This window comes from Centropristis striata, chromosome 13 (genome assembly GCF_030273125.1).
Source record: "Centropristis striata isolate RG_2023a ecotype Rhode Island chromosome 13, C.striata_1.0, whole genome shotgun sequence".
Taxonomy (NCBI): Eukaryota; Metazoa; Chordata; class Actinopteri; order Perciformes; family Serranidae; genus Centropristis; species Centropristis striata.
Window position 1 is genome coordinate 33,437,524 of NC_081529.1, and position 12,980 is coordinate 33,450,503.

The window sequence follows — 12,980 nt, forward strand, 5'->3', positions numbered from 1 at the left end:
ACAAAAAATCCCTCAAAACGTCATTTCCAGGCCGTTTTCCATCTGGAAATAAATCTTTTCCTGCTGATAGGTGAGTAAACTTTTATTTTTGATAGTTTCATACACTTAGACTGTTGAAGAGATTCATTTCAATGGGTCGTTGGTTCAATGGTACAATATTTCCTACAGGCAACATTCAGACAAGAAACCGGTTATAAAAGTTCCTTTCATGATGTTTTTAAGTTTAAAATGTTATGTATTGTTCCCTGTTGAAGCTACTGAATCTTTTACACTTTTGCACCGTTATGGTAAAATGTTACCTACGGGCAACAAACCCCAAAAACTTCCAAAAAAAAAAAAAAAAAGAATTATAAAAATTTCTTCAGATTGTTTATTTAGTCAATTTTAAGACAAAAAAAAACACTCCAAACATTTTTTTTCCTGACATTATAATGCGTACCATAGAGGGTTAAAAGCAAAACGTGTCAAAAGCCATTCTGAATTACGTATTGTGGTGTTGCAGAGAGATGTGAAAAAAATCATACCATGAACATTTTAATAGGCTATATTTTTCAATGAAAATGAGAATAATCAAAAAAGTAATTATTCCTCCCCAATACAGCCAGTCAAAAATAATTGCAATTAGATCTAACTAGATGTTATGGTGCTATAAACAGGTTTTCATGACAGCTTGTGACAAATCAAAACACAACAAAGTTTCATAAATTCAAAATCTGTCTAGTTTGGTTTGTTTGGTTTGTAAGAAGACGATAGAACTTCCAGGAGTTTCAAGTATTCCATTCAAATTCAAAGCACTTTTCAAGTGTTGAAAACACATTAAAATTCAAGTTAACAAGGACTTCCAGTACAAACAATCTGCATTTCAGAAGCCCATTTCTCAATTAAATTTGGCCTTTTGGCTTACGTCACAGTTTGGAAATAATTACAAAATAATTTGAATTTTTTTTTTTCAAAAGTTTTATCCCACTTTGCATGTAACCACACGACCTACTTCATAGCTACTTTTGACTTTAAAGTTTTAATTACTTTTATTATGATCATGTGGTATTTTAGTTGCTATTTTTTGTTATTAAGCGCCCCGACAGTTTCAATTTTACACTGCTGTCGTAAATCTAAATAACTGTATGGGTACATCTCAAAAAATTAGAATATCATGAAAAAGTTCAATATTTTTTGTCAATTTTTTCAGAAAGTGAAACTCATATATTATATAGATTCATTACACATAGAGTGAAATATTTCAAGCCGTTTTTTCTTGTAATTTTGATGATTCTGGCAATTATCTCTAAGCCAGAATCATCAAAATGACAAGAAAAACAGGATTCTATATATCTATCTATATCTATATAATGTTTGAGTTTCACTTTCTGAAATAATTGACTAATTTTTTTTAGATGTACCTGTAGTAGTACTTACTTGTGCAACAGAAAGAAGACCAGCTCAGCGTCTCTCGTCTGGCGGCCTCTTGCTCGGTCACTCTCTCCTTCAGTCTTTTCACTTCTGCAACGCTGAAAACTTCCTCTAGTGTTCCAAAAGAAGAAGTGTTAGAGGGAGAGTGGGAATGAAAGAGGCACCATTCTTCAGTTTAGCATCTAAATCATGGGTCTCAAACTCGCGGCCCGCGGGCCAATTGCGGCCCTCGTGACAATATTTTGTGGCCCCCACCTTGATATGAAAGTTTAATGTGAGTTTTATATGAATGGCACTTTACCGTGTTGTGTGTGGAAGGTCCCTTTAATTACTTTTTGGGTAATTTTGTGTCTTTTTTTTGTGGTAATTCTGTGTCTTTTTTTTAGTATTTTTCTGTCATTTTGTCTTTTTTTATCATTGTGTCTTTTTTTAAGTAATTGCGTGTTTTTTTCAGTCATTTTATGTCTTTTTTGGTCATTTTGTGTCTTTTTTTGGTAATTTTGTGTCTATTTTTTAGTAATTTTGTGTCTTAATTTGGTCATTTTGTGTCTATTTTTTATCAATTCGTCTTTTTAAAATAATTCGTGTTTTTTCGGTCATTTTGTGTATTTTCTTTGGTCATTGTGTCTTGTTTTTTGTAATTTTGTGTCTTTTTTTGGGTCATTTTGTGTCTTTTTTTTGGTCATTTTGACACTGCCTCCAGCGGCCCCCAGGTAATTTGAGTTTGAGACCCCTGATCTAAATGATTTTAAACTGTTTTTCAGGTGAAACAATTGCATAATGTAGCTCTAAAGGAAAAACATGAAACGCTGTAGTCTTCTTTACAAAATGCTTTAATATTTACATCATAAAAGGATGAAACCAAAGAAAACGGAAGAGATGAAAATATGTAAGTTAAAGTACACATGAATAACACCTTCTTTCAGTCTTTCACTCTTTCACATTAGTGACACACTATAAAAAAAACATACCGATTCTGGGACAAAAACACATGCCAAAGTTGTTGTTGTTTATTTTACAGTCCTCTAAAAATCAAACAACGGTGGTTCTCTAGGAGCATGAAGCTATCATGACTGAAAGAGCAAGTATTGCTACTTTATATTGAACTACAAAGAAACACCAGAAGATTTACTACAGGCCCTCTTTGGAAGAAAAAAAAACAATTTTGAAATTATTTGCATTATGCAACTTGTTGCAAAAGTGCCAAAGGTTCAAGTTCGAGTCGTCTGTTGGTGATTGATGCCAGTTTTTTTTTTTCTTTTGAGATCATAGTTGCACATGTGTGCAACAGTGCAAAAGGTCAGTCGAGTCAGACGATGTGACGCAAATAACCTGTTAACCATTTTGACGCCCGTCGCCATGGCAACACAATACAGTAACTCACAAACATTATTTGGGCCTGGTCGAAAAAAACCTACCAAATAAAATAAAACTGGTCTTTAGGGGAACAAAATAAGCATTTATCACTCTGCTTATATGCAAAATACTGCTTAATCAAAAGTTCATACAGATTATAAATACATTTTAAAATATGTACACAGCAAAAACAAATAATGACCTGTATGAAAATAACTTCATAAAGCCATATTATTACTTATCTCATTGAAATCAGCCTCGCAGGCCTAGTGCAGATAGAGACACGGGGCTTGTTTAGTGGGTCGCCCCTCCTCAGATTATTAAAAAAACACGATATGGGTGATTCTCATGAACATGGTGCAGCTTATAGCAATAATCAAGAGCATTGAATACATATTTTATCTGACCCTTTATAACATATACAATCTAAAGTCACTGTTTAATATGAATTTATAATCTTTTTAAAGAATTTTAAGTTATTTTCTGACATTTTTGGAGACACTGTGAGCAAAATTCATTACCGTAACACATTTTTAAATTTAAAAAAAAACTACTAAAAGGTTTGTTTTGGGGGGTTTTTCTTTGGCAAACACTTAAATATGCTCAAGAATAGTTGGTATCACCAAAATGTATTTTATTAAAATATACACATTTTAATTCAAACAATTCTATCATTATTGTAACATTTAACCATTTTTTCTCAGCAATTTTCATTCAGATTTTGTTCTTTATACATTGTTAAAAACATTCTGTTTGATTGTATTCTGTGAAATTATACATTTTCAAACAAATGTATATTTATTTTTATAAAGTTTATTAAATATTTATTGTGTATAAGTGCGGGGGAAACCATGACATTTTTATCTGGACGCATTACGGAGATGAATTTGTGAATCAAAAATATGTTTAAAAATATAAAAAAATGTTATTTTAACACAAAACTATTTTTCCTTTCATACTTTATAAAGAAAAATAGTTTTTGTATTATTACATCAAGTTTACACACATGGGTCAAAAATGACCTTGTGCATTAGAAGTGTAGTGATACAAAAAGTGATTCACTAAATTAACAATTTGAGTATATGTGTAACTATGTTTGTCTTATTTTGAAGGTTTAACTTTAAAAGAGTTGTTAGAACCACCAGCTTACATTGGAAAATTTACATATTTTAACATTTGAGACTCATCAAAGCCACCAAATAATAATTTCCATTGGAAAAACAACAATTTAACAAAACAGAATACTTAATATTTGTGTCTTCTTTGTCAGGTTTTAAATTGGTGATTGGTAAATTAATGACATAACATAACATATGATTATATTCTGTTAAATTATACATTTTTAAACAAATGTATAAGTATTTTTCTAAAGTTTATTAAATATTTATTGTATATAAGTGTGGGGGAAACCATGACTCATGAATAATTTTTATCTGGATGCATTACGGTGATGAATTTGTGATTCAAATATGTTTAAAAATGTTATTTTAGCACAAAACAATGAATTGTGCCTCATTATGGCTCTATTGTCCACTCATATAAAAGTGAAATATATTTAATTTAATAAAGTATGTCCTTATAATCTTCACAGACATAACTTAGACTTCATGAGAATCACCCATTTGAATAACCTGCGGAGCGGCTTCCTGCTGAATAAGCTCCACGGTCCGACCAATCAGTTCGGTCCTTTTCCTCCAACAAACAAGACACGCCCCCCTCTGCAGCCAATCAGGGCAGCCCTCCACTCTAACCCACTCTAAGGGGCATCTAAATGAAAATATCGGGGCGTGGGACTTTTCTGAATAAGTGCAGGGGCAAATATCTTCACACACACACTCACTCATCATTCACACGGAACGGTGCACAAAGAGGACGTGACGGCTCCTCCTTGTGGTCAAACTGTGGCACTGCAACGCATTCTCACGAGGGGATTCAGCTCGGTAAGTGGGGGGAAAAAAAGCCTTTATTCTGGTCATAATCCATAGCAACAAGAGAGAGAGAGCTCTACAAGTGCCTCCTGGTGTGGTGGGAAGGACAGTCTGTGAAAAAAAAAATCCTGTCAGCTTGATATGAATCTGTATAGTTGAATAAATCGGTTTCAGTAGCTGCACGCCAAAATGCCAGAGAGTGAATGCTTGTGTCTCTGTGGGGGTTTCTTTTCTTTCTTTTCTGTCTGTCTGTGTGTGTTTTTGTATTTCAGAGATGTTTCTATGTACAGTGTCCATGCATGTCTCTTGTGTCTAGCTGTTGGTGACGGTGGTGCCGCTGCCCAGCTTGATGATCATCTGCTGGCAGTCGTGCAGGGTCCTCTTGTCTCCCAGCTTCTCCAGGGTGCGCGCTGCGTCGGCCAGCATGCCCACCCTCTGGCCCGGCGCCGACAGGAAGGAGGGGGGGAGGTAGCGGCACGCCAGCATCACAGCCTCCGCCTGCTCCCGCTGGCCGGGCCGCGTCTCGCACTCCTCTGCACAGAAAGAGACAAAGAACGGCGTTAGCGTTAGCATTAGCATGGCGTTTCGGGGAAAGCTTTTCCATGTTGTCAGCCTCCAAACGGACATTCAGACCAAGGTAGGGTTGTCACGATATTAAAATTTTAAACTCGATACCGATACTCAGGAAAATATTCGATACCATTTTCGATACCACCAGGATAAAAACAAAAGAAAATTTAACAGAAATATTTTTATTAACAAGAAAAATGCAACATGTAAAATGAACAGAGCCACAGGTTAAATATTTATAATAAGTTGTGCAAAAAGAAACTGCAACTAAGATAACAAGCTTCAGGTCTGAGGAAGTGCAAAAAATAAATAAAAACAACAAACAATAACAATTAGAACAATATTTTGAGGTTGTATGCTGTGCACGGGGGGGGGTCGATACATTTGATAATGAGTATCATATCCGGATACAACGTTTTAGTATCGATACTTTTTTGAGTATCGATACTTTTGACGACCCTACTTTAACCTGTGGTTCTGTTCATTTTTACATGTTGCATTTTTCTTGTTAATAAAAATATTTCTGTTAAATTTTGGGGTCTTTGTTTTTATCCTTGTGGTAACGAAAATGGTATTGAATATTTTCCTGAGTATCTGTATCGAGTTGAAAATTTTAGTATCGTGACAACCCTAGATTAAATATTTATATACCTTTTCCAAGCTCAAATTCAAGCACTTTTCAAGCACTTTCAAGGTCCATTTTCAAGCTTTTCCAGCATCTTACAGCTGTGGCAAATTACATATTTCTTCGAATACATACATACTGAAAATGATTATTTCACGTTTTCGTTTCAGGTTCTCCAACTAATTATATTTCTATTCCACAGGATTGTGTTGTTAAAGAAATGCAGATACAATTTTTTTTACAACTTTATCCAAAATTCAAGCACTTTTAAAACCTTGAAAATAAAGATAATTTCACTTGACAAGATTTCTTAAATTAAGATTATTTTTAAAAATCTAGAAATAAGCATGTTGAACACTTAAAATAAGAAATTAACTCTTAAAACAAGATAAATTAAAGCTGCCAGCAGTGATGAACTGGCCCGAGCAGAGTGACCTGATGATTATTATTTTCTGACCAAGATTTTAAAAAAAGTGTTAGATAATTTATCTTGTTTTAAGAGTTAATTTCTTATTTTAAGTGTTCAACATGCTTATTTCTAGATTTAATAATCTTAATTTAAGAAATCTTGTCAAGGTAAATTATCTGTCCATGCAGCAAGATCATTCCCCTCAGATTTACTGTTTTATCTGGTTTTTAGACAAGAGCTCAGCTGTATTTGTATTTGGGGTTTCAGCTAGAACATCATGTTCTACTACATCTCGTTGCATTTTGCAAGCCAGCATGCTTTTCTAGCTATTCTGACCCTCTGTCCTCTGTGCAGCATAAATATGAGCCAGAGGGTCAAAGTTGAAGATTCCCTGTTATAATGAAGCATGTCCCATTTGTATGCACACTTCATGCAGCTGTACAGGGCAGCAGCAGAACATAGTAAAAGGAAAAAGAAAACGTTTTTTTCCATTTGGACTGTAGCGACAGTTCTCCAGCTCAGTGGAGATATTTGGAAGAGTGTGGCGGTATATTCTAATGAGAGGAAAGGGAGTCTAATCTGATTGGCTGGTTGAATCCCATGTTTTCGGACCTCTGCAGCCCACAAAAGAAACAACTGGGTCGTCTAATTTCACAGTTTGTTGGCCTGGTTGATGGCTCTTCAGGTAATATACAGGTACATCTCAAAAAATTAGAATATCATGAAAAAGTTCAATATTTTTTGTCAATCATTCCAGGAAGTGAAACTCATACATTATATAGATTCATTACACGTAGAGTGAAATATTTCAAGCTTGATTTTCTTGTAATTTTGTGATTTTTTCTCATAAATGAGATTTTTTTTCTCTTAAATTTGTCATTTTTTTGTTGTAAATTGGAATTTTTTCATCATAAATTTGAGATTTTTTTCTCGTAAATTTGTATTTTTCACATGAACTTTTAGATTTTTTTTATCATAAATTTGTATTTTTTGTCTTAATTTTTTTAATTTTTAATTCTTATAAATTTGTGATTTTTTTCTCAAATAATTTGTGATTTTTTTTCCTTGTAAATTTGTCTTTTTCTCATAAATTTGTGATTTTTTTTAATCATAATTTTGTATTTTTTCCTCTTAAATTTGTGATTTTTTTTTTGTAAATTAGAATTTTTTGAACGTAATTTTGTTAGATAAATTAAAGCTGCCAGCAGCGATGAACTGGCCCGAGCAGAGTGACCTGACAATTATTTGTTTCTTACCAAGATGAAAAAAAAACTTTAGATTTAGAACTTTTTCTCAGTATTCTAATTTTGGAGATGTACCTGTAGAGTTTTTCATAATAAGAGCCCTAAAACAAGCAATCGATATACCGCAAATACAGCAATTACTAAAAAAATATCACACCTGAAGAATTAAAGTGCAGAAATTCAACATATAAAGAGACAGAACAAGAGCTAATGAAGTCATTCAGCCTGCAGACAGAGTGACTTGTGTAGAGTGGAAGAAATGTAATAATTTCCATAAACTACGTCCACACACACATACCTGTCTTGGCTCCGGGCGTGGCCCTGCGTCGCAGCGAGCGGTCCAGGAGCTGGTGTGTGCGCGTGGGACTGGCTCCTGCCATCAGCCTGGCTGTAGCTTCATGGAGGAACAACTGGAAAGAGGAGGAGGAGGAGGAGGAGGAGGAGGAGGAGGAGGAGGAGGAGAGATGATGACTCATACAGAATATTCAGCTCTACCTCAGAGAGACTTTGAAGCCTTGTGAACAACGCTGCTAAACACTTGCCTCAGGGGCGTGTGTGTGTGTGTGTGTGTGTGTGTGTGTGTTTGTGTGTGTGTGTGCTGCAACACCTCCCAGCTAATTTCCACTGAGGCTTGTATCGTGGACTGCCTGCAAATATGTGCAGAGGAAGTATTTGGATGTATATGATGCTGCTGTGTGCTTCTTATTGTGTTGTCTGACTGTTTGTTATTCTCGGTATGTGCGGCTCGGAAGAATCTGTCCTGATGCCTCTGTGTAGATCTTCTACGTGCCGGTTTTATGACAATTTTTAAGCACATTTTCCATGAGTCATGGTTTCAGTGCAAACACACCAGCACAGGAGCTGCATAGGTGGTTTTACTTTTTTTACTTTTAATAAACTCCCAAAGTGTCTGTCAATCATGTTTTATTAGAATATCTGCTTGAGGTTAAGTTTAGAAAACTGGCTCAAGATCATGGGTCTCAAACTCGCGGCCCGCGGGCCAATTTCGGCCCTCATGACAATATTTCATGGCCCTCACCTTGATATGAAAGCTTAATGTGAGTTTTATATGAATGGCACTTTACCGTGTTGTGCGTGGAAGTAATTTTAAGTGTAATTACTTTTTTTGATAATTTTGTGTCTTTTAAAAAAAAATAATTTTGTATCTTTTTGGTAATTCTGTGTCTTTTTATGGACATTTTGTTTGTTTTTTAAGTAATTTAGATTTTTCTGTCATTTTGTGTCTTTTTTTGGTCATTTTGTGTCTTTTCTTTGGTAATGTGTCTTTTTAAAAAAAATAATTTTGAGTGTTTTTTGGTCATTTTGTTTGTTTTTTAAGTAATTTAGTTTTTTTCGGTCATTTTGTGTCTTTTTCGGTCATTTTGTGTCTTTTTTTTAAAATAATTTTGTGTCTTTTTTCAAATAATTTGGTCTTTTTTCAATAATTGTGTGTCTTTTTTAATAATTTTTGTCTTTTTTGGTAATTCTGTGTCTTTTTAAAATAATTTTTGTGTCTTTTTTAAGTAATTTAGTGTTTTTACAGTCAATTTATGTTCTTTTTTGTAATTTTGTGTCTTTTTTGGTCATTTTGTGTCTTTTTCTGTAATTTTGTCTTTTTTTGGTCATTTTGATACTGCCTCCAGCAGCCCCCCAGGTAATTTGAGTTTGAGACCGCTGATCTAGATGAAATTTAAGCAAGACACGGCTCACTCGCCATGTCTCTAACTACATACTACATACGGGCTAATCAACTATAATATGCTGACTAATGTTTTGCTTCCACCAGAAGATTGTCCCAGTCCCAGACTAAAAACTGAAATTTTTTAGTTTAAAGTTTTTTAAGTCTTCTGATGTATATAGGTAGCATAACACTGTTACACTCACTCTTCTCATTGCGGGCCTGAAGCTGTGTGCCAGCTTGCGTAGTGAGCTGAGGTCCTGCTGGAAGCCTTGGAGCTCCGGTGGGGAGGCCTGGTGGAGCCCCGCGGGGCCGCTGGTGCCCACCGACCCCGAGCCTGCAGGACCGGCCCCCTGTTGCTGCAGGCGCCACACGTTGGTCCTCATCACCAACAGGAGATCACACAAGAGCAACTGGACAACCTAGAGAGAGATAGGAACAGAATAAGGATGATACATTTCACAGCCTGGTTTCCATTCCAATATAGCACAAAATGTTGCCACATTTCAAGAAAACCTACAAAAAAAAAATGCGACTGAATGTTTGTTTCATCAACTAACGTCATGAGAGCATCAGGAGCCAGTTGATGGAGATAAACAGTAGGTGGCGCCAGTTCTCTGGTTGGAGAACCATTAAACCATTGCAGAAGAAGACACAAAGAACACATGAAGAAGAAGAAGACATGAAGAATAAGACATGAAGAAGAAGAAGACATGAAAAAGAAGAAGGAGAAAAAGAAGACATGAAGAAGAAGAAGAAGACATGAAAAAGAAGGAGAAGAAAAAGAAGACATGAAGAAGAAGAAGAAGACATGAAAAAGAAGGAGAAAAAGAAGAAGACATGAAGAAGAAGGAGAAGACATGAAAAAGAAGAAGAAGACATGAAGATGAAGAAGAAGAAGACATGAAAAAGAAGAAGAAGACATGAAGAAGAAGAAGAAGACATGAAGATGAAGAAGAAGAAGACATGAAAAAGAAGAAGAAGAAGACATGAAAAAGAAGAAGAAGACATGAAGAAGAAGAAGAAGACATGAAAAAGAAGGAGAAAAAGAAGAAGACATGAAGAAGAAGGAGAAGACATGAAAAAGAAGAAGAAGACATGAAGATGAAGAAGAAGAAGACATGAAGAAGAAGAAGACATGAAGAAGAAGAAGAAGAAGAAGAAGACATGAAGAAGAAGAAGAAGAAGAAGAAGAAGACATGAAGAAAAACCAGCCTGTATTTGTATGCATTTTGAAGTGTGTGTGTGTGTGTGTGTTCTTGTATTTCCTACATAGAAAGGACCAGAACACATTTTTAACCAACAGAGTGAGGACATTTTTGCAAAGTGAGGACATACTGGATTTGAAAACAAAAATTCACAACAAAATTAAAACTAAAACTAATGAAAAATCCCAAACTATTATAACCTTGCAAGGAAATTCACTGTTACAATGAGGGCCCTCAAAAAGATAGAAGTACAAGAATGTGTGTGTGTGTGTGTGTGTGTGTGTGTGTGTGTGTTCTGCTGTTCGTGGTCCAGCTCTGTGTTGCACTGCAGATACATTGCACTCCGCTGAGACACACATGCAATGCAACTACAATGCACCACGGCGCTGACCGGAGACGTGCTCACGCTGCGAGCGTCCCATCCACCAGCATCACCATCTGCCGAGCGCCGGAGGGGAGGACACCGCCGCATCACAGGGACGCGCTGCTGCAGGGGGGGGGTCGCAGTCTGTGGTGAAGTGTGTGTGTGCCTTTGTGTTGTGAAACGTGCGTGCACTCCAGTGATTATGCGTGGGCAATTTTCTGTGTTTACAATTTCATGCACGCACATGTGTGGGAACATCTGTTACTGTGTGCATTGGTGCGTGTGTGTAAAACTTTTTATATTTCGATGCTGCCGCCCTCACAGAACTTGACTTGAATCTGCAAGTGTTTGTGCCTGTGTGTGTGTGTGTGTGTGTGTGTGTTCTTGTTCTTCCTACATAGTGAGGACCGGAAAACGTTTTTAACCAACAGAGTGAGGACCAAAAAAAAACTAAAACTAACACTTAACCTAATGAATACTAAATTAAAACTAGCAAACTCACTCTAAAAACTCATTAAAACATACTGGATTTGAAAACAAAAATCACAACAAAATTAAAACTAAAACTAATGAAAAATCCAAAACTATTATAACCTTGCAAGGGAATTCACTTTTTCCAATGCGGGTCCTCACAAAGATAGAAGTACAAGAATGTGTGTGTGTGTGTGTGTGTGTGTGTGCATGTGTGTTCTTGTACTTCTTACATAGTGGGGACCGGAAAAACGTTTTAACCAACAGAGTGAGGACATTTTGCAAAGTGAGGACATTTCGGCCGGTCCTCACTTCTTTAAAGGCTTTTTTGAGATTTCACACTATATTTAAAGGTTACATTTAGGTTCATGTTAGGGTTAATGTAAGGGGCTAGGGAACAAGGTTATTATAATTAACGAAAAGTAAACGAAATAACCAAAACTAGAATTGAAAAAACATTTTTGTTAACTGAAATAAAAATGAGTTTAAAAAAAAAAAAACAATAACTAACTGAAACTGTATTGTGTGGTTACAAAACTAACTAAAATTACAAACAAAGGAAATAAAGGCAAAATTTACTGTGACCTCTTTTAATCTCCCACCCAACAAAAAACTAATTAAAACTAACTGAAACTGAAAACAAAAATTCACAACACAAACTAATGAAAAATGTACTATTCCAATGAGGGCCCTCACAAAGATAGAAGTACAGGAATGTGTGTGTGTGTGTGTATTTGTGCCTGTGTGTGTGTGTGTGTGTGTGTGTGTGTGTGTGTGTGTGTGTGTGTGTGTGTGTGTGTGTGTGTACCTTGTCTAAACTGGAGCTGTGGCAGTGTGGTCCCAGGTTGAGGCTGTCTCGGAGCAGGGTGCTGGCCTTGTCGCTGTAGCTCAGACTCAGCTGGCAGTTTTCTGGCTTGGACAGCAGAGCGCGCACCGCCCTGAATGTGTTGAGACACGCCTTGGGCAGAAGACTCCTGACAGAGAGAGAGGAGGGGACACAGGTTAAAGAAGTGGACATGTCTGCGTGTGTGTCCTCTGCAGACAAAAGTTATGCAACCCACTCTTAGGACTTGCTGCAGAAGTTCCAGCGTGTGTGTGTGTGTGTGTGTGTGTGTGTGTGTGTGTTAGGGTTGTGAATAGCTGTGTTTCCTTTAGGGGGAAGAGGCCACGCCCTCTCAAAAGTCCGCTCACTTTGCATGTCTCCATTACAAAAAAAGGCCCCCAGAGGGATTTACGAGACTCTGGAGGTGACGTATGGTTTTCGCCGTCGCTAACTGTGCATGACGCAGCTGATCATAAACAAACCAGCATGGCTAATTATGCACAGCGTCTCTGCTGATCATAAACATAGTGATCGTGAATTAACCGGCATCACTAACTGTGCACAGAGTGTCCGATGCTTGTTGTAAACAAACAGAGATCGCTAAGTGAACACCTCCTGCAGCAGCAGCACATACACACTGTACTGCTACAGAGCTAACTGTTAGCCTGTTAGCACATACACACTGTACTGCTACAGAGCTAACTGTTAGCCTGTTAGCACATACACACTGTACTGCCACAGAGCTAACTGTAGCTAACTGCCCCCGCAGCTCGTTAAGAAGAGTAAGAAGAGTCGCTGGATTTGTCTCCAGTCGTTTTCTTGAAAAATAGTCACTAAGGGGGTCTGAAAAGCTGCTAAATATAGCAACAAAGTTGCTAAGTTGCCCACACTGCT

General features: G+C 36.6%; 1 protein-coding gene across 1 annotated transcript in view; it reads right to left on the reverse strand.

Annotated features, from left to right (window-relative positions):
• Positions 1–2,225: 2,225 nt before the first annotated feature.
• Positions 2,226–12,980, reverse strand: part of srebf1 (sterol regulatory element binding transcription factor 1) — a 35,399-nt gene continuing 24,644 nt past the window's right edge. The window contains 4 exon segments of the mRNA XM_059347501.1: positions 2,226–5,227; positions 7,841–7,952; positions 9,427–9,642; positions 12,072–12,237. Of these exon segments, the coding sequence (XP_059203484.1) occupies positions 5,007–5,227; positions 7,841–7,952; positions 9,427–9,642; positions 12,072–12,237 (715 nt within the window). The 3' untranslated portion in view covers positions 2,226–5,006.